The following is a 21,828-nucleotide window of genomic DNA, read 5'->3' as shown; positions in this document are numbered from 1 at the left end:
CACTCTTAGCAAGAGTATAACACAGTGTGATGCATTTGCCAATCCACCTTGAGATTACTGATTTAGAGACAGGATCCCCTTCTCTACCAGCTGCCACTGAAACGAAAAATTGGTTTGTCTTTCTCAGTGGTTTAGTTCTGTCCAAGTAAAACATGACTGCCCTACGGACATCTAAGGTGTGTAGGCTTCTTTCAGCCAGGTTGGTAGGGATCTGGAAGAAAGTAGGAAGTTCTATGGATTGGTTCACATGAAATTTGGAGATAAATTTAGGTGCAAATCTAGGGTGAGTGTGCAGAGCCACCTTATCTCTGTGAACTGTAACGAAAGGGTCTAGAACTGAGAGGGCCTGTAGTTCACTAACCCTTCTAATAGAAGTGATAGCCACTAGGAAGGCTGTCTTATAGCTAAGATCCTGGAGACTTGCTTTATGCATAGATTCAAATGGAGAACCCACAAGTCTGGTTAATACCACATTCAGGTCCCATCCAGGAGCTGGATTAGAAATGGGGGGATGAATTATCTTGACCCCTTCCATGAAAGCCTTAATAACTGGTATTTTCCACCACAACACCTTATGTTGTGACGTGTTGTCGGTGGAGTGAGCAGCTAAATGAATCTTAAGGGAATTAAAAACCAGGCCTGAGTCAAGTAAGTGAGTCAGGTACAATATAATGTGCGTGGGGGAGCAGTCAATGGGATTGACGCCCTTGAAATTGCACCAGATAATGAAACGCTTCCATTTGCTGGAATAGCAATATCGGGTGTTAGGTTTCCTCGCTTCCATAAGTATGTCCATGCATCTCTGAGGGAGTTTCAGGTGTCCGAACTCTATGACCTCAGGAGCCAGGGCACTAAGTTCAATGTTTGCAGGCATGGGTGGAGTGTCTGCCCTTTGTACTGTGACAACATGCTGTATGGGCAAGGTAGCTTCACTGGGGGAGAGAGAGACATCTCCATCAGATGAGCGAACCAGAGTTGGCGGGCCCACATGGGGGCCACCAATATCATGGTGACTGGCTCCTGCTGTATCTTGTGCATTATCTTGTTCAGTAGGGGAGTCAGGGGAAAAGCGTAAACAAATTTCCCTGACCATGTGATCCAGAGTCCGTTCCCCTTGGAACGGTTCTGGGGGTACCTGGAGGCATAGTCTTGGCATTGAGCGTTCTCCAGAGTTGCGAACAAGTTGATCTCTGGTAACCCCCATTCTGCGAAAACGTTGGAGACGATGTCTTCGTGTAATTGCCATTCGTACTCCATGCGTAGTGGGAAATCTCTGCTGAGTACGTCTACAAGAAGATTCAGTTCCCCTGGAACATGTTGAGACAACAGGAACATGTGTTTGAGAGCCCACTTCCAAATGTTCTGGGACAGTTTGGACAGCCCTGGAGAGTGAGTGCCCCCCTGTTTGTCTAGATATACATGGTTGTGGTGCTGTCTGAGGATCAGGACCGTCTTCCCTTGCAGTTGTGTCTGAAAAACTTTCAGTGCCTTCAAAACGGCCAATAGTGCCAACAGATTTATGTGGTTAGATGCTATGTCTGACGACCACCCTCTGTGCGCTGTTTGTTGAAGCAGGTGAGCTCCCCACCCTGTGAGAGATGCGGGTGTAGTGAGAGTGGCTTCCACTGCGGGGTGGTGAAGGATTTTCTCGTCAAGAGGTTCTCTCTTGACCACCACTGGAGCGAGAGAACGAGGGCTGGCGAGACAACCACTAGATCGTCCCATTGTCCGCTGGCCTGACACCACTGGCTGTTGAGCCACTCCTGCATTGGATGCATGTGCAAGCAAGGAACCAAATCAATGCATGACGCCATAATTCCCAACAGTCGCGTAGCCCTGCATACTGTCACCTCTCGACTGGCTACATAGTGAGGGATTTGAAACAGCATGTTTTGGACCCTCTTGTTGGAGGGGAAGACCAGGCCGTCCCTTGATCGAATTAGAGCCCCTAGGAACTGCTCAACTTGACTGGGGTCTAAGCTGGATTTCTTCTTGTTGATGGAGAATCCCAGGCTGAATAAAAGGTCTATAGTCCTTTGGGTATTTGACAAGCATGTCTCGTAAGAGTCTCCTGTTATGAGCCAGTCATCGAGGTAAGGATAAATCGGGATGGATAGCCTGCCCAGGTGTGCTGCTGCCACTGCCAGTACCTTCGTAAATACCCTTGGTGCTGAGGCTATGCCACTTTGAACTGATAGTGCTTGTCTTGTATCATGAACCTGAGGTATTTTCTGTGCGCCGGCAACATAGAATTATGAAAGTATGCATCTTTCAGGTCCAATGTTGCCATGTAATCCCCCTGTTTGAGCAGGGGGATGACCTCCTGCAGGGTGACCATACGAAACATTTGAGGTTTCACACATTTGTTCGCTGGGCGCAAATCTAGTACAGAGCGCATGGTGAGATCCTTTTTGGGTACAAGGAAGTACACTGAATAAATACCCTTGTTTACCTGTGGAAGAGGTATGACTTCTATGGCGCCCTTTTCCTGCAGGGTCTTGACTTCTTGTAGCAGGATGCGCAGATGTTCTGGCGTCAGGCGTCTCGAACGTGGAGGTCTGAATTGGGGGGACCGGCAGAATTCTATACAGTACCCGTGGGCAACGGTCTTGAGTAGCCACTGGTCTGTAGTTATCCCTTCCCATGCTTGAAGAAATGATGTTAGCCGGCCCCCGACCAGGGAGGCATGGGAGGGGACCCGGATCTGCGGGTCATTTTTGGCCTGAGGCCGGGGAACCTCGAGGGGTAGAATTCCAGCCCCTTCCTTTTCCACCTCGTTGACCTCTTGGGGGATATGGTGTGGTGGTTCCTTGGGGAGAGGGCCAATTATTTGCAGAGCCGTATGTGTTCTGAGGGAAACGTTGGCCACGAAAGTAAGGTCTCGATCCGCTCCCCCTCCTTGGGGAAGGCCTCAGGGTGATCTGATCCAAGGTCTTGAGGGTGTCATGATCTTTCTTAGCAGTTTCGAGCACTTCGTCTACTGCTTTTCCAAATAGATTAATCTCTTCCACCGGCTCATTTATTAGTGAAGCTTGAGTTTCTGGTTTGAAACTAGCGTTTCGTAACCATGCGTGTCTCTTAAGGAGGGTACCTTGAGCCAAGGACCTGCCAGCCGTCTCTGCCGCATCTAAAGTATTCTTTAAAATACTCTGATTAACTTGTCTGCCTTCTGCTACTGTGGAGAGCAAGCTAGCCCGCAGCAGTTCGGGGACTTCTTGAAGGCCCTCCTTAGCGTGGTCCATTGTGCGTCGGCATACCTATCCAAAAAAGTCATGCTATTTGCTATGCAAGTGGAAAATGCCACGGAAGCCGTGACCCTCTTCCCCAGAGCGTACAGCCTCTTGCACTCTTTGTCCAGGGGTGCTTCCCCAGTTGATAGGGGAACCCCCGCTCTCTTTCTGGTTGTAGTTACCACCAGTGAGTGTGGAGTAGCATGGCCCCTGATGTAAAAGGGTCAGAGGGGGAGGGTCTAAACAATTTTTCTACTCTAGGATTTATTGCTCTAGTTAGGGCAGGTGTAAATAAAGGGGGCCAACCGCTTTTTGATCAAGTTTAGCAGAGGAATAGCTTGGCTGGCCGGTGGTTTCTCTTTTAAGTTGTCCTCGACAAAATCAGCCTCTGGTACAGCTTCCTGGGTAGAAATCTGGAAATGTTCTGCTGCTTTCCTTAATATGGCGTACGCCGTTTGGTCGTCAACCGGGGAGGCCTGTCGAGTGGGTGTAGTCGGGGGGAATCCATGCACAAAGCATCAGGTTCTGGTGTTGGATTGGGTGACTGCCAAGGCTGAGGATCACCCAGGTCGGGGTTATCCCCCCAACCCTCTGTGGGGTCGATATGAGCATCCTCAGTGTCAGCAAAGGGATATTCATCTTGATTGTATTGGTCCACAGGAACCTCATCTTCAGTGAGGTCATAAGTATATATTTATTCTTCTTCTTCCTGAGAAGGATCAAAGACTTTTTGAAGTTTAGCCACAGGGGGAAAGGGACCCTCTTCCCGAGGCCTCTTGGGCGTGGACTTCTCTGAGAGTTGTACAAACCCCTCTAACCTATCCATACATCCCTCAAATTTCTCCCTGGTCCAAATAGATGCACCAGAGGAGTCTACGGGTGGAAAAGGCTCTTGTTATGGATCTTTCGTCGCAGATTGTCAAGATTTCTCCTTTAACGTCGAAGAAATCCCTCCTGCGCCTTACGAAAAAGCCCTTTTGGGGGACCGATGGTTGATGCAAGTCCTTTTGTCTGTCCTTAGGCTTCTCTGTGGGTTCCGATGAATCCTTCGGCCTATCCCTGGATTTCGATGAATCCCTAGGCTGGTCCTTAGGTATCGACGAATCCCTGGACCGTTGCCTCTGATTATCTGCCAAAATAATCCTAGCGATGCTTTCGGCAACCTCTTCAGAGGCGGAAGGGTGTCTAGAACAGTCCTGCGGTTGTTTTCAGCGGAAACAGGGCCTTCTCGACCGTGGACGCCTTCTTCCGATGCGTCTCGACGGTCTCCTGAGTATTGGGGACAGCACCCTTCGATTTAGAATGCCCGGTCGCAAGGCGCACCTGCGGGTGCAGGGAGGACTGCCGATACAGACGACCGGTGGGCACGGCCAAAACATTCTGTGTGCCCGTTGACGCTATGGGTCGTTTCGACTGTTTTGTCGAAGTCGTCCCGGGGGTTGTGTCTTTAGTGTGTAGAGAGTGTGTGTCCGTCCTTGTCGCCGGAGTGTACAGTCCTCATAGCAAGACCTGAGTCTTGCCAGACGGGGGTGGGGATGGATGACGCAGAGCGAGAATTCCCCCGCCGAGAGGTCAATGGCCTCCGAATCGGAGGCCTGTTCGTCACTTAGCCCCTTGTCACAATCGGCGGTTGTGGCAGCGGGAGAACTAGACCCGGCCTGCGACATTCCGTAGGCCGCCCACCGCTTAACACAGCGCTCCTTTAGTGTTGTTGGACGCAGGAGCTTGCAAGTCGCACAAGCCGTCTCGTCGTGATTCAGGGACAAACACCTATTACACATATGGTGTTTATCCTTCCAAGGAAATTAGGCCTTGCAAGAAGGGCAAAACCTAAACAGAGTCCTCTCCATAGCCGAGTAAAAATATAGTGACGAAGAGACCCATGGAACAAAGAGAGAGGAAAGGGAAAGGCATTCTCAGAAAAGGAAATGTCCACCCCGACCCCACTCTCCCTACTGTGGAGGCCAGCCAGAAGGCCCGGCCACATGGTCGACAGCGCCGACTGAAACACTGTCCGTTGAAGGTCCGTGTAACCGGCTTCGGCGTAGATCAGGAGACAGCCGTTGATGGAATGGATGGTAGGATAATAATTAATAACTTTACAATATACGACCAAAGGTCGAGGATAACAATAGCAATGTCTCTGGACGAGCTCCGCATAAGGCGACCAGTATGCTGGGCAGAAAAAAAAATCTGAGGGACCTCTACGCATGAGGGATTTTGGGTACACTACACGTCACATAGGTATAGTGTTACAGGCACGCCCATGTTGACATCCCCTTTCGATTCACGAAAGACAAGATGCAATACTCTGCGGTTACCACTGGATGTCAGACTATATGCACAGCATGTGATTCTAAGCAGATTAACAAGCATCAGAAAACTAAGTAGCATTTGCGTAGACTTGAAACAGCTGGAACAGTTTTAATTGAATATTGAACTATTGAAAGAGGCTCAAATACTTATTGCATGTGCTTAAAAAGTGATCCTGAAAGTGAAGACTAATAAGAAGGATCATTTGTAAAGCAGAAGAACATTGTAGCACTACAGTAAAGTGACTGCACTTTTGGAGGGAACAAGCATAACCCAAAGCCAAGAGTGGTGCAAGTATTATCTTAAGCCAAGAGTGGTGCAAGCATTATCCTTTGTCAAAAGCGGTGCAAGCTTTGTCCCAAGAAGGGTGCAATCATTGCCAAAACCTAATGAAAGGTACAAGCATTGTTCAAAGCCAGAAGAGACTAAGGCATACCACTGAATTGCTCTGGGTGGCAGGAAGAGAAGGGGTGTAAAAGGGTGAAGCATCTTAATATTGAGTGTTCTCTCAAAGCTGGTATAAAACTCACATTGCCAAAGCCAAAATGAGGAAAGGTAGAAACACAAAGCATTTTGGTTGTTGGTGTGGCAGAAAGACAAGAGTGGCAAAGAGGCTGCCCTTCTGGAAGTTAAATGTTCAGAAGAAGAGTGCCTTGCTTACTTGGAAGTGTTGAGGGGCACTAATTTGAATCGTGTTGTTTCTGAAAAGTTGTTCAAAGTCACAAGATTTCAAACTGCTGAAGCTGTGGTAAAACCTTTGGTTGTCAGTATATTTAGGACTTCATAAGCACTGCTGAGTGTGGAACACTATCAGGCAAGCGAGTAGACCTGCATGGTGAATCTTCATAGAGGTGAACCTGGGGTGAGAGTTAACCAGGTGGAAGCAGAAGTTCCAAGCAGTCATCCTGACAAAGTTGTAAACTCAGATTTATGGTGCTATAAAGAAGCGAGCTTAGAAGAAGCCGCGTTTCTTTGAATCTGACGAGGAGTTCTATTTTCTGTGACATTTATAAAGTGTGGCAGAAATTAATAGTTACTCACCGCAATGACTAACGTACTCTTAGTCCAAAGTCCCCTTTCCTCCATAATGTATGGACGTCCCTCGAGAGGGACGGGAGAAGGAACCTTTTTCACCAGAAAAACCTTCTTCCCCTTTAAATTTAGAGGTGTGCAGGGGCACGGCCCAGGGAGCATGCGCTCGCCTGACTCCGCCCACTGGTGCCACTCCTCAGTCCCCATTGACGCATCGACAATATGCAACATTGCCTAATGGCACCAGCATTATTAGGGGGGGAGGATGGTGGGACGTATGGAGGAAAATGGACTATGACTAAGAGTACGTTAGTCACTACGGTGAGTAACTGTTAATTACTCTTCTGTCCCGTCCCCTTTCCTCCATACTGTATGGGCGATTACAACTGAGTGGATCCCTAGTGTGGAGAGGAGACCCTCCTTAAGCAAACAGGTTTCTCAGAACCGCCTGCCCGAAAGCCGCATCTGATCTAGGGGCGACATCCAGACAGTAGTGCTTGCAAAAAAGCCGAGGGGGTGGCCCAGGTGGCCACCCTACTGATGACCTGCCACGGAACATGGCGTTGGAATGCAATAGCTGTTCTTTTTGCCATGATAGCATGAACATACAGATTAGCCAGAACTGGCTTGTGCTGCCCCTCATAGGCCTCCTTTATGGCTGCGACCATCCACCTAGAGATGGAGGTCTTGGTAGCCTGATACCCTGGCCTGGCACCTCCGAAGGTGACAAAAAGGGCATCCGACTTGCGGAAATCCTTGGTCGTGTCCAAGTAATACTTCAGAGCGCGTCTGACATTGAGGCAATGCAACGCTCTCTGAGGTTCAACCTTGGTATCGGAGAAGAAAGTAGGTAGACCGATCTCCTCGTTAAGGTAGAAGGCGGATGTGACCTTGGGTAGGAAGGTCGGGTGCGTTCGGAGGACCACCTTGTCCTTGTAAAAGATGGTGTAGGGCTTGGAGGCCACACAGGCCTGGATCTCGCTGACCCTGCGCGCTGAGGTGATGCCCACAAGCAGAGCGGTCTTTAGGATTACCCACCTGATGTCAGCGGACGCCATTGGCCCAAATGGTTTGTGGGCCAGTGCGCCCAATACCACGTTGAGGTCCCGGGCTGGGTGGGGCCTCTTTATAGGCAGGTAGAGTCTGTGGAGGCCCGCCAGGTGCCACTTGACCACCGGGTTAGAGGAGCAAAACAGACCCTCCTCTAAATTTCTTTAGGCACCTATGGCTGCCAGGTAGGTGCGGCATGTGTCGACTTGCACTCCGGAGTGTGCGAGGTGTGCCGAAAAGGAGTGGACATCATCTGAAGAGCTGGCCCAACGACAGAATCTAGACCATTTGCTCTTGTATTGGCTCCTGGTATCTTTGCTTCTGGCGTCCTGTATGATCTCCAGGTTAGCCTGCAATAGGTTCAAGTGTTTCAGAGTGACCTGTTCAGGAACCACGCTGCAAGGGCTAGCTTGTGAGGAGCAGGGTGGAGGACCCTACCGCCCCTGCTGTGTCAGGAGCGGAGCTGGGCCCAACGGTACGTGAATGGGAGGCCTGTCTGATAGGCTGAGCAACTGGGAGAACCATGGTCTCGCCTGCCACCAGGGGGCTATCAAAATGATGCTGAGGTGACACGATTACTTTATCCTGCAGATCACTCTGTGGACCAGTGGGGTGGGTGACAAGGCGTACGCCCTGATGTAGTTCTACTGTAGCTGGAAGGCATCGGCCAGGGAGCCGGGGCCCTGCGCCTGCCAGGAGGCAAACTGCTGGCATTTCTTGTTGACGTGGGAGGCAAATAGATACACTTGGGGATGCCCCCATCAACGGAAGACTTCCTCCAGTACCAGGTCGTTCAATTGCCACTCGTAATTGTCCACCCCCAGTCTGCTGAGTCTGTCCGCCTCCAGGTTGGCTTCCCCCGGGAGGTGGACAGCCATGAGGTAGATGTTGTTCTCCAGGGCCCACTCCCACATGCTGATCGCGAGGTTGCAAAGTGGAGAGGATCTGGTACCAGCCTGCTTGTTCACATAGTACATGCTGGTGGAGTTGTCCGTCTGGATAGGTACGGTTTTGCCCTCTATGAGGGGGAGGAAGGCTTTGAGTGGCAGCCATATGGCTTTCAACTCTAGCCAGTTGATGTGGGACTCCTGTTCCTGACGGGTCCAGACTCCATGGACCCTGTCCAGAGTGGCTGTCCATCCCTCGAGGGAGGAGTCCGTCGTGACAGTGACCTGAGGGAGTGGCTGGCGGAAGGGCTTGCCCCGCCGTACGTTAAAGTCTGCGTACCACCAGAGGAGGTCCAGTTGGAGAGATGTGGGAATGTCCACAGGCTCCGATTGTGAGCCCCTCTTCTGATCTCTCCTGATTCCAGGAAGCTGCGAAGTGCAGCTGCAGCCTCCTCATCCTCATCTTGAGTCTTGTGTGGGGGACGGCCAGAAGGACCACCGCCATAATGCCCATTAGGTGTTGGTACCACCAGGCCGTAGTCACGGTCCTGGAGAGGAAGTGAGTAGTAGCTCTCTTGATAGCCGTGATCTTGTCCTCTGAGGGAAACACCCTCTCGGAGACGGTGTCCCAGATGAAGCCCAGGAAGGTCAGCTTCTGTGCGGGTTGCAGCGGAGACTTGTTGAGATTGATAGTAAACCCCAGGTCGTGGAGTGTGTTCATAAGAGCAGAGGAGGTGTGAAGAACCGCCACCGGAGAGGAGGCCCTGACGAGCCAGTCATCAAGGTATGGGTAGATGTGGTGGCAATGGGCCCTTAGGAGAGCCGCCACCGCATTCATTAGTCTGGTGAATACCCTGGGGGCTCAGTTGAGGCCTAAGGGTAGAACCTTGTACTGGAAATGGCAGCCCATGATCCTAAAGTGCAGAAAGGACCGATGATGCTGCCAAATTGGGACGTGTAGATAAGCGTCCTTCAGATCCATGGAGCACATCCAGTCTCCCCTGTTCAGTGTTTCTGCAATGAGAGCTGGCGTAACCATCTTGAATTTGTGCAGAGGTAAGGAGAGGTTGACGGTGCATAGGTCCAACACAACTCTCAGGCCAGCCTGGTTCTTCTTCTGTATGTCGTAAATCCTGGAATAGAAACCCAATCCTCTTTGGGAGGCTGGGACTTCTTCCACTGCCTGGCTCTCGACGAACGACCAGACTTCCGCCAACAGAGTTGGTGTCCCAATCTGTGGGAGAGGAGGGGAGGAGAGGAGAGGGTGGGACCGGTAGGCGGCACCCCGTGGAGACTACAGATAGGATGCAGGGGTCAGAAAAATGTTGGCGCCAAAATTGCACATGAGAGGCAAGCCTGCCCCCCACAGGAGACACGTGGACCGAAGGGGCGTGTCATGCCTTTTTTCCCTCTGAGGCTGCTGAGGAGGAGGGGGATTGGAAAAACCCCTTGCTCCCCCCCTTTTTTGTTGTTTCCTCCGATGCTGACTCTGGGAATGGTCCAGTTGCCTGGACCTCCGTTCCTGAAAGCCTCAGAACCCTCCAGGCACCTGCCCCTTGTCGGAGCGTGGGTTGGACAAGGTGTACCCCTTGGCCGTGGCCTTGGTAAAATAGGTAAAGACTTAGCGATCTGTAAGATGTTCTTCTTTCTAATTCTTCATCCATGGAGGAGTGAAAGAGGTCACTACCCTTGAATGGAAGGTCCAATATGTGTTGCTGGACGTCAGGGTTGAACTTCGTAGCCCAGAGCCAGCCCATCCTTCTCATGTCCATGGTGATGTAGATGGCCCGGCCAGAGGTATCGATATGGGCCACAGAAGACTCCATAATGTCGGACATTACGAGCCTGGCTTCTCCTAGTCACGCTTTGAAAGAAGCCTGGCTTTGAGGCAGGAGCTCCGGGAGGAAGTCCACGATTTCACACCAGAGCCTTTGGTTAGCAGCTGCCAGCATGGCATTGGCGTTGGTTTGACGCACGTGCAGGTGCAGGGAGGCATTGGAGTACAGCTTTTTCCAGTACGATTCCAAGATCTTCTCCTTACCTAGCAGTGCCGAGGACAAGGTGGCAGAGGAATACTGAGGCTTAGAATAGAGTGATGCTGCACCAATCGCTGAGGAGTGCAGCTGAGGATGTGTCCCCCTCTAGCTGCCTGTACTTGGCGTCAAGGCGCTGATTGACAGGTTGGGCCGAGTGTGGTTTGAGCCACCCCTTCTTGACCAGGGCAACAACTTCCTTCTGCATCGGGATCCCCGTATTGGAGGGGGGCCTTAGCGTGAGGACTTCTGCCAGGACCCCCTCCTCGGGCTGCTCAACCTCGGGCTGAGGAAGTCCCAGGTATTCTGCCAGGGTCGCAAGGCGTTCGTGGAAGGCCTTCGCTGACGATTGTGTGTCGAGGTACTCCTCCTCGTCTGTGTCTGCCTGAGTGCTCGGAGGATCCAGAACTGGTGGAGCGGTACTGGGTGCCGTGGGCTGCAGTGTGGGAACCAGAGCCTGTAGAACTGCCGGAAATGACGGTGGTGCTGGGGCCGGACTGGGAGCCGGCAAAGGAAGCGCGTGAAGCGCTGGGGCCTGAGGCACTGGAGCCATCGGAGGAATGACTAAAGGTATTGGTGGCGTGACCTGAGGGAGCATGTCCCTGATGGCATTCTCAAGGATATGTCCCGTCTGAGGCGTTCGCATCAGCGCCAGAATCCCTTCGAAGAACCGGTCTTCGGAGGCTGAGGAATTGGCAGGAGATACTGATGGAGTGGCCACGGGCTGCTGGTGCCAGGGCGCACTCTGTCTGGGATTCAGGGAGAACCTGCCCTGCGCTGCTGATGGATACGCTGTAGGCCACGTACCTGGTTGACCACAGTCCCACCTTGTGACTCGTTCCTCAACCCGCTCTGCTAGAGGAGGCGTTGGACGAGCGGCCATTTTGTCTGGCACATTGGCCATTTTGTGGAGCTGCGTGCCACGTGCTGAAGCCGCGGTGCCTGGCTCGCTGGAACCAGCCCCGTCCAAGACGCATGGTGTTGGATCGTAAGGCTTATCCCACACCTCAGGCCGAGGCCTGGAAGGCGTAGAGCCCTCGGCCTAACTGCCGGCAGTGCTGCGTAAGGTGCCCCCTCAGACATGATGCCGGTACTAGGGCGTTGCCCCTCGAGAGTAACCCCAGTACCTGTTGCGGCCCCATAGCAACGATACCAGAAGGTTCTGGAGACCCCTCGGCCGAAAGGCCGAGTAGCTGGACTAGCCTTGGTACGTGTGCTGGTAGTAGAGCCTGACAGGCCCCTCCCGGTCGGGCACTTCTTTGGAAAAGAGTCGCCTTTGCGACTCTTTTCCGAAGAAGAGACCTTACCTTAGGCCGCGATCAAAGTTTGGTTCTTAGGATGTGACGTCTGGAAGAGCTCTCTCCACCTAGCTAGCCTGTTCTTCAGTGCCCGAGGTGTCAAGGCGTTGCACGCTGAGTAGCCTTCCCAGCCATGGTCGGGGCCAAGGTAGCAGAGGCAAAGGGCGTGGGGGTCTGATGTGGGAAAGAGCCCCTCGCAGGCTGGACACCTGCTGAAGCCCGTCAAAGTCGACATGCACCGGGGAGGAGCGTGGCGTCGGAGGACCAAGTATCTAGAAGAGAAAGAAAAGACAAGATAGAAGAATATCCGGGGAAGAGCGTGTTGGATTGTATGGCCGAAGCCAAACCCAGGAGCGCTGGTGAAATCGGCCCGTTCCCATCGACACAGAAAAGGGGACTGAGGAGTGGCGCCGGTGGGCGCAGTCAGGCGAGCGCATGCTCTCAGGAGCGCGCCCCCGTGCACCTCTAAATTTAAAGAGGAAGTTATTTCTGGTGAAAAAGGTTCTGTCTCCCGTCCCTCGCGAGGAACGCCCATACAGTATGGGGGCAAGGGGACGGGACGTAAGAGTTCACCTTGCCTGAAAACATCATGCATGGTGCTATTTGATGATGTAGAAATTATTAATCAAAGAAGAAATGTTAAGTAGTCTTCCTGTCCGTTAAAGTGATAGCACTTTCTAATTCCTCCTCCCACCTCTGAAGTCTTCCCTGGTCTGCCAGAACCTTCCTGCTTTTAGTATCGACACGGGTGACCTGCTCTCCTCCCACCTTTTTAGGTTGAGTATGTTTATGTGCCCCTTTAGTATTCTTCTGTCATCCTTCCCAGATGGTAATGGTTCTATCACCTTTTAACTGCCATGCCTTCTTTATACCCGATGACTCTTCTCCTGCAACCTCCTCAATCTCTCTTTCTGTAGATGGTACCATCTTCACCAATATTCTCAATATTTTCCCTCAGCAGTCCAAACCTTTCCTCCAGATAGTAACTCTTCTCTTCCTCCATTCTCCTCAATACTTTCCCTTTAATCTCCAACTCTATCCTCCTACTATCCGCGCAAACTATCTCTAGCTGCTTTTCAAACACCTAGATTTCAGAACTGAACTAGCTGCTTTTTATAAAGTGATCCCACCTCCCCTTAAACGGGCATGGTTTGTACATGTGCAGTGTGGATTGTGCTATCCTGTGATTGGGCCATGTGACAAACATTATGTGTGCTGGAAGGGGATGGGCTGAAGGTACATTAAGACCTGCTGCCGTTTTGGATTTCCACGTTGCCGTGGACATGTGGAGGTCTCCTTCTCATCACCCTGAAACTCTGCCGTCAGTGCCTGCTTCCTCCTTGGTCTCTCAGCCTTCCCAGAATGTAAATGTAGTGAGAAAGTCCTCTGGTAAGTATGTGAAACGGTTTGTTTTAAATTGTAACTCTTTCATTGTGGGGAATTTGCGACGTACAATGTTAGCATGAGCAGAAGACTGGTACTTGTTTTCTTTCCCTCACATAAAAACGCAAGTCAGTTTTAGATTGCTTGTGTCGGTCTGCGCAAGTGCTCACAATGAGAAATATTTCCCTTGGCATTGGTACTGAAAGAAAGATGCATTTTCCCACTCACTGCAGACTAGCCCCTGCCTTTGAGTGGGAATCTAGTTAGGGTGGTCTAGCGGTTACCTCATACACCTACTTTAGGTCCAGCATCAACTAGCTTGGCGTACCGCCCGTCCCTTTGACAACCAACTGTCATTCTTCAAAGTTAGGCAGGGGACTGTGCCACATTCCTATCACACAATCACCACTTTTCACTTTGATTACCATCCCATCACTGTATAACCCACTAGAAACACCGATGGTTGCTGTGGGAAACTTGTTAGTACAAAATAGAGCATACCACCAAATAGGGCTTCCGTATGTCAACAGGCTCTTATGCATTTCACCTAGGAACTAACTAGCACAAACACGCTGGGTTATTTCGATCTACATACATCAACACTCCCGGGTTTCACATCTTGCCTGTCCCTGTGTTCCCATTAATTCCATCCTTTTCTCTTGCAGAATCGAGTTCCCAGGGGCCATCAAAACGGTAGGATTTTCACTATCCAAGACCTAGTTACATTGCATTACCTCAAACAGTGCAATTCACTAAAAAATAACTTTAACAAAATGTACCAACAGATGTGAATTACCTGGGCTGGCTTGAGAACCAGCGTATTACCAGCAGCCAGACACGCTGCGCTTTTCCACGCCAGCATCATTAGTGGGTAATTCCACGGAATGACAATTGCACAAACCCTTGGAGAGAATAAAGAGAATGAATTTCATAATCAATGCTCAATTGATAGTCCATGTTATGATGAGAAATAAGATAATCAATGGTCTGTCTTACCCTATTGGCTCTTTCTTGGTGAATGTTAGGTTACGGTTTGGCCGGGCCTGGTTAATGGGAATCGTGGAACCCTAGAAAAAAGAAGTGCATTATGAGAGGGCACACTGGCAATACTAAACAGGAGATCGGACCCACTGGCAATACTAAAACAGGAGACGGGGCACACTGGCAATACTAAAACAGGAGACCAGACCCACTGGCAATACTAAACAGGAGACCAGACCCACTGGCAATACTAAAACAGGAGACGGGGCACACTGGCAATACTAAACAGGAGACCGGACCCACTGGCAATACTAAAACAGGAGACGGGGCACACTGGCAATACTAAAACAGGAGACCGGACCCACTGGCAATACTAAAACAGGAGACGGGGCACACTGGCAATACTAAAATAGGAGATGGGGCACACTGGCAATACTAAAATAGGAGACCGGACCCACTGGCAATACTAAAACAGGAGACGGGGCACACTGGCAATACTAAAATAGGAGATGGGGCACACTGGCAATACTAAAATAGGAGACGGTGCACCAGCGGTATAAAGTGGCAATGAAAGAACTCTGCTGTTTGTGCAGCAGTGTGACACAGAAAGACCTATCTCCCCTTTCCAGATGTACTGAAAAAACAATCAGCAAATTAGAGGGTTAAAAAAGGAGAATAGCCACGAAACGACCCTGAACTCAATATACAAACACTAAGAATTAACAGGTGGCACAGGAAAAGGCAGCAGGTCTTGTTTTTACCTTCAATGACGTCTCCTTTCAGTGCCCATTACAGAAAGAACCCAGGAAGTGTGTAGAACTGCAATCTGCAGCCTTGGATAAACATGCAGGACTCCTCAATTACCCGTAAGGTTAGTTTACTAGTTGGTTTATGTTCCAGTTATATGTACATTAGATGGCATGGGGGACACCCACCGGACCATCCACATGTTGGCTGCCCACACTCCACAAACGCAGCCCACTCACTTAAGTTTCCTTAACAGCATTCCACATGTACCCAACCACATGCCATCACAGGCATTGCACAAAGCACCGGACAAGCCCATTTTACTGCTATTAACATTCACTGAAACAGGCACCGGTGGGGCAAGAAGATCAGAGAGGATGTGCCCAAAACAAAGGCACAGACAAAAGAATTAAAGTAGAACATAAGTACAAACCAGGGAGAAGGAGTGCCCAAAAGGGAACTTATGCGTGGGAGTGGTCTCAGACTATCACTCAAAGAAATGAGTAAGGGTGGTCATGTAGAATAGGTAGGACTGCTAGGGGCTAGGGAGTAAAAAAAGGGGGGGCATAGAGGGTCAACTCCTGTGATTCAAAAAACAAGTTTAAATAAGTTGGTCTAAAGAGACCAAATGCAAAATGAAAGTCGATCTTATGCACTTTGTATATTTAGTCGTCTGTAATTTGAATCGAGACATGTATGCACAATGATTTATGACACATTTATTTATAATATTTTTGCGCACAAAGTCAAAGTGATTTTCAGAATCACATGATACATGGTCAAGTGCTGAAGCCACTGTTTTCAGGTTACATGGTCAGCCAGGATGAGAACACGTCTCCAGGTTCCAAGGTGAGCAACTTAACTAGACAGTCACATCTTCTGCCCTAAAAAGTACCTTTACCTAAGCCGGCCACAAAGAACAATCTATACCTTTTTGGTGCAGTCTTCTGGGCATCACCATCTTGTAGTGACTGCACAGGCACAGTGCAATCTCAAACATGTGTATTGAAGTGTGCAAGCTTCAGAACGACGATTGCCCACTGTAGTGTCTAGGTAAACAATGAAAGTGCAGCCTTCAGAAGTCAACCTCAATGCAGCTCCCCTTTGGCTACGGTTGCGAGTACCAGAGCGAGACAGGTCTCAATCCCCACTGACCTATGAAAATGCACATCATCTGTACAACATGTTTCAGTTGCAAGGTGCACTTGAGAGGTGCAACAAGGTAATGATAGGGACATTGGGGACATGTTGTGGAGCACCCGAGGGGCTGGATAAAGTACCTGTTGATCAATGCTGATCCCAGAGGCGGTACATGGAGGATCTCTAAGGGCCCCTGACCTGTTCTCAGACTCCTACCACAGCCCCCTAAGCAATGCCGGCCCAGAGGAGATACAATGAGGATCTGACTCATTCCCTGCCTCGTACCACAGCCTGAGCAATGCTAACTGCACAGGAGATGCAATGAGGCTCTCAAGGGGCCTCTCAGGAATGCCACCCTCATATCATAGCCTAAGCAATTTCAATACCAGAGGCGGTGCATAGAGGATCTCCAAGGGCCTCTCACTCGTTCCCAGCATTGTATCACAGCCTGGGCAATGCTATATGCTGAGGCGGTGTATTGAGAATCTCCTAGGGCCTCTCACCTGTGCATCACCTTGTATCAAGGCCTAAGCAATGTGGCCGGAGAGGCGATACATTGAAGAGCTCCAAGGGCCTCTCACTCGTTCCCAGCATCATATCACAGCCTAGGCAATGTTAACTGCAGAGGCGGCACACAGAGGAGCTCCAAGGGCCTCTCACCTGTGCATCACCTTGCAGCAAAGCCTAAGCAACGCTGGCCGGAGAGGCAATACATTGAGGAGCTCCAATGGCCTCTCAACTGTGCATCACCTTGTATGATTTTGATTTTTTGTATTTATAACGCGTCCGCGACAGACTTAACTGTATAAGGGCGCAGTTGACATTCTTGAAATCACATGAAGATACAGAATCAATCAATGATTATTTTGTTAGTGTGTCCCTTTATGTTGTCGAAGCAGCTAGAGTATTAGCAGGACAAAAAGGTTTCCAGCTCTATCCTAAACTGAACAATTGTCTGGCATTCCCTAATCTTTTGCGGTATACTGTTGCATATTTCAGGTCCAAGGACTGAAAATCTCCTATCCCCTCTGGTGACAAATGTCGACCGGGGGTTACTTATCAGTAATTGATTACTTGACCTAAGATTCCTTGCTGGATTATAAGGTAGGAGTGTATTGCTTAGATACTCCGGGGCCAGTCCTTTTAGGCATTTGCAGATCATACAGGCAACCTTGAATTTGATACGGTCCTCGACCATCAACCAGTGGAGCAACCTCTGTAAGGGAGAGACATGATCGGATCTTTTCAAACTACTAATCAGCCTGACTGCTGCATTTTGGGCCTCCTGGAGTGTATTCATTTGTTTACCTGGAATACCCATCAAAATACTATTACAATCGTCTAGATTGGTATTTGTCATAGCTCCGATCACTACCGCATAGTCTTCTTTAGGAATGTATAGAATCACTTGCCGTAACATGCGTAATGCGTAGTGGACGGATTGGAACTTTGCCCCTACCTGCGCCTCGCTACCTAGATTCTCCTGCCACATGCATCCTAGGTTCTTAATCTTGGTGGATAATTTAAGTTTTCCCCCCCAAGAATGCTAGGGGCAAAAGACTCTTGCTGCTGCTACCTGCTTCACCGGTCCAAACAGGATCAGCTCTGTTTTTGCTGTGTTCAGCTGGACTTGGTTTCTCGCCATCCAACCATTCAAATCTTCCAGTCTTTGATTCACTTTGACAAAAGTCTCCTCGATATTATCACTCTTAATGTATATTTGAGTATCACCAGTGTAAGAATGATAACTCATTACATGACGTTTCAGGATATTAATCACAGGCTGCATGCATAGATTAAATAGCAACGGGGAGAGTGAAGACTCCTGTGGTATTCCACAACTCGTCATAATAGAATCTGACATATAGCCGCCAGATTTCACCTGTTGATGTCTATCATCAAGAAAAGAGGCAAGCAATTTCAGAGCCTGGTCAGAGACATTGCCAGGCATAGATAGGCGCTCCAGTATAATACTATGCTTGAATGTGCCAAAGGCTGCGGACAGATCCAGCATCACAAAGAGAGTGAGTCCACCTATTTCCGCAGCCTAACAGCTCATCTACACGGTCAGCAGGGCCGTCTCTGTCCCATACTTGGGCAGAAAGCCTGATTGCAAACCATCAAGAAGTATCTCCTCCTCAACAAACGTTTGCAATTGCGAGGTCACCACTTTCTCTAGAATTTTACCTGGAAAAGATAGGTCTGCAACCGGGCGATAGTTTTTTAGTTCAGCTGGGTATAGATTTTTTTTTTTAAATTGGAGTATATATAGTTCTCTGGGTACTATACCCTCGGTCAGTGACTTATTGACCAATGTACTCACAAACGGAGCAATTTATTTCGCCATATTCCTAGCCGAGCATGCAGGCAGTGTAGAGTTGTTGGTCGGTTTAAGCTTCAATATCAGAGCCTGAACATATTCCTCTTTCACTGGTTGAAAGTCACATTTCATACATCCTGTATTACATTCAACTACCACTGCATCTATTTGAGCATTCAGACTTAATTTATCTGTCTTGCTATAGGCTATCTGAATCTCCCCCGTCTTTGCCCTAATACTCTCTTGTATCATTTCAATTTTTTCTTTGAAAAATCTATTGAATCTGTTTGCCTGCATTAGCGAAGGCTCAACTGATGATGCAATAGAGCCTGGTTTTCAGAGTCTAGTGACTACTGCAAACAGGTCTCTTGGTTGATTACCAGAATTACTAACTTAACTATGGAAGAAGTCCCTTTTAGCTCTAAAAAGAGCTTGCTTATAGTTTTTAAAGTGCCGCTGCGTTCCCAATATTTACACAAGAGTTAAGTGCTCTCCACTTTTTAGCAGTTTGGCAGGCCTTCTTCCTAAGAGGAATAAGGTCTGGCGTGAACCAGGATTTAAAAGGTCTATTACTTTTGAATTTCAGTGGGGCATATTTGGAGAAGATGGTATCCCCTTTTTGGTTTGTTTTATTTTTTTTATTGTGTTTAAGTCCATAAGAACCTTTCACAAAAGTTGAGAAATCATAAAATAACAATATTTACATCTTATAAAATATCAGAAACCCTAAAAAATAATTCATAATTCATCTACATCTTGCAATTATTACTGCAGCTCACTAACAAAACAAAACAAATATCTATTTACTTAGACCATGTTTCTATTGCCAGTTGTTTTACATACTTAGCTATTGCCACTTGAACCATAGTTAGCTTTGAATGATATAATCTTTCCCATAGATATTGAGATGTTAAAATAAAATACTGTTCAAAATGAGGTTTGAAGAGCAAATGTCGCTTGATAATGAGAGTATTGCATTCTGTAAGCAAATGGTATAGTGTTTCCTTGCATGTAGGAATATTGCAAAATCGGCAGCACGACTGCTCTTCTTTTATCGGGCGACGTTGTTCCATTATTTGATTTGGATTTGTTTTAATCACATTGAATCGAAAACGTAAATAAATTTGTCTATATTCAGGTGTAGTAAATTTCAATAGATATTGCTCTGGTGTTTTAAATGATTTGTCTATTTTTGCAATCTCATAATAGCTTTTATGCTGTTTACATTGTTCAATGGTGCGGATCCAATTCATTTGCTACAGCTTCAACTTTGCTTTGTTTGGATTGGTCATTAGTGTTTCTGCCGTGATATCAGCCATTTTCATTACTGTTGTTACTAATTGTCACCAATAGTATTCAATAATGCAGCACCCTGGGTGAAAAATTAATCGCTCGATAACGAACAATCGATATTAGCTAATTTTATTTATGTACCTCATCCCCCCTAATCCCCTGGGATGTTGATCAGGTCCTTAATTTTACAACTAAGTACAGGTGTATCAAGGCCCAAGCAATGCTGGCCGGAGAGGCGATACATTGAGGAGCTTCAAAGGCCCCTCACTCGTTCCCAGCATCGTATCACAGCCTAGGCAATGTTAACTGCAGAGGCGGTACACAGAGGATCTCCCAAGGCCTCTCACCTGCGCCCAGCCTTGTATCAAAGCCTAAGCAATGCTGACGCCACAGGCAGTACATGGAGGATCCCAAGGGGCCTCTCACCCGTGCCCAGCCTTTTATCACAGCCTAAGCAATGCTGACGCCAGAGGCAGTACATGGAGGATCCCAAGGGGCCTCTCACCCGTGCCCAGCCTTGTATCACAGCCTAAGCAATGCTGACGCCAGAGGCAGTATATGGAGGATCCCAAGGGGCCTCTCACACATGCCCAGCCTTTTATCACAGCCTAAGTAATGCTGACACTCAGACAGTACATGGAGGAACTCCCAGTGCCTCTCACTCTGCTCAGCACCGTACCACAGCCCATTCACATGCTCCCCCTGTGAAAGTCTTAGATTTAGGTTTCGTGCATTCTGCCTTCAAACCTACAGGCAGAGATTGTTTTGCTGAGAGTTGGCAATGGAAAGCACGATTCTCGGACTGCAAGGGCATAGGAGAATCCGGGAGAAAGAAATATGTAGTGAGCATGATCACCATGATTGGCTGCTTACCAGAACTCCCCAAAGGGAGCAACAGGGAGACTGACAGCAGGGACAGCGTCGCACATGGAGCAAGACTTGCACTCACCAGCACAGGTGAGCCATGGTGGGATCAGGTGGCATACACAACAGGACCACTTGATCCCAAGATAGCAGACCTATACTAGTTCAAGACTCCACCTGCAGAGCAGGGTCGACAAAGAACCACGTAATCATTGCCTGGTACACCTTGGGGGTAGGGGGAGCCTGCTGACCGTCAAACAATCACAAAAGAACACAGAGTACGGGCCCAGGTTTACCCAGTCAGGCACTGGTTTCTCAATTTGCCAATAACCCAAGGTGTAAAAGGGAATGGAGACAGTCAGTGGGAGGCTGTTTGGAAGAGAGGAGGCCGAGCAAGAGAAGGTGTCTGAGGACAGCCAGTGAGGTGGACGAAGGAGGAAGGTGCAGGGAGAGGAAAGCAGTGAAGAACGGAAAGGACAGAGCAGTGGAGGAAGGAGTAAAGAGCAGAAACTGCAAGGTGGAGAAGGACAACATCAAGAAGAAGCAAATAGCAGGAGAAGGAATGAGGTGAAGGGAGACAACATCGAACAGGAGGGAGGTGAACCAGGGGAAAGATCAGAGGTGGAGAAGGGACAGAGGAGGAGGTGTGGTAGAAGCACTTTCCCTAAATGGGTTGGAGGTAGGAAGAGGTGAATATAAGGCTAACAGACGACTAGTTAGGGGGACCCTCAAAAGATTGAGGGAATTGTTAAACGAAGGCACACTATTTCCTGAACACCTTTTCCAGTCACTACACTTCTGGAAATACTGCAGATTAAGATACCAATACACTCGATACATTGGCTGCCCAGTGAGATCTAGAACTTGGAGATAACAACCCGGTCCTATGTGCTCCATCCATGTGCCAACCACTGGTTTTTCCTACCTTTGCCATTCTACGTTCCACAGTAACTTTGTGTTCCTACAGTTGGACAGGGGGGCGATACATTGATTGAGGACTTTGTCAAACGAGATGTTGCTGCTATTGCAGGTACCTCCATGAAGCCGGTAGTAAAATCGTGCCAATCAGAAGCAAGTTAAAGATATGGGCCTCATTACACGGTAGGTGGTAAACCATGGCGCTATTAGTGCCATGGTTCATGCCGGTAATTTACCGGTACCGCCTTGGAGGAAAGGGGAATTACCGCCCTATTCCAAGGTCGGGAAGGCGGTAATTCCTCCTTCCTCCATTGCCCTTCCCCATTCCCATTTTGGCCC

The 21,828-nt window shown here is 49.0% G+C and overlaps 1 protein-coding gene across 2 annotated transcripts in view; it reads right to left on the bottom strand.

Annotated features, from left to right (window-relative positions):
* ALDH1L2 (aldehyde dehydrogenase 1 family member L2) overlaps positions 1-21,828 on the bottom strand; it is an 836,174-nt gene that overhangs the window by 197,823 nt on the left and 616,523 nt on the right. For both annotated transcript variants that reach the window (XM_069629899.1, XM_069629898.1), the window contains exons 14-15: positions 14,223-14,293; positions 14,023-14,128 (exon numbers count right to left, since the gene is read on the bottom strand). In XM_069629899.1, coding sequence (XP_069486000.1) covers positions 14,023-14,128; positions 14,223-14,293 — 177 coding nt within the window. The remainder of the gene's footprint in view (positions 1-14,022; positions 14,129-14,222; positions 14,294-21,828) is intronic.

Source organism: Ambystoma mexicanum, chromosome 12 (assembly GCF_040938575.1).
Source record: "Ambystoma mexicanum isolate Mex_15411 chromosome 12, UKY_AmexF1_1, whole genome shotgun sequence".
In the NCBI taxonomy this organism is placed as follows: domain Eukaryota; kingdom Metazoa; phylum Chordata; class Amphibia; order Caudata; family Ambystomatidae; genus Ambystoma; species Ambystoma mexicanum.
Note: the sequence above shows the minus strand (reverse complement) of the source record. Positions and strands in the feature narration are given on the sequence as shown.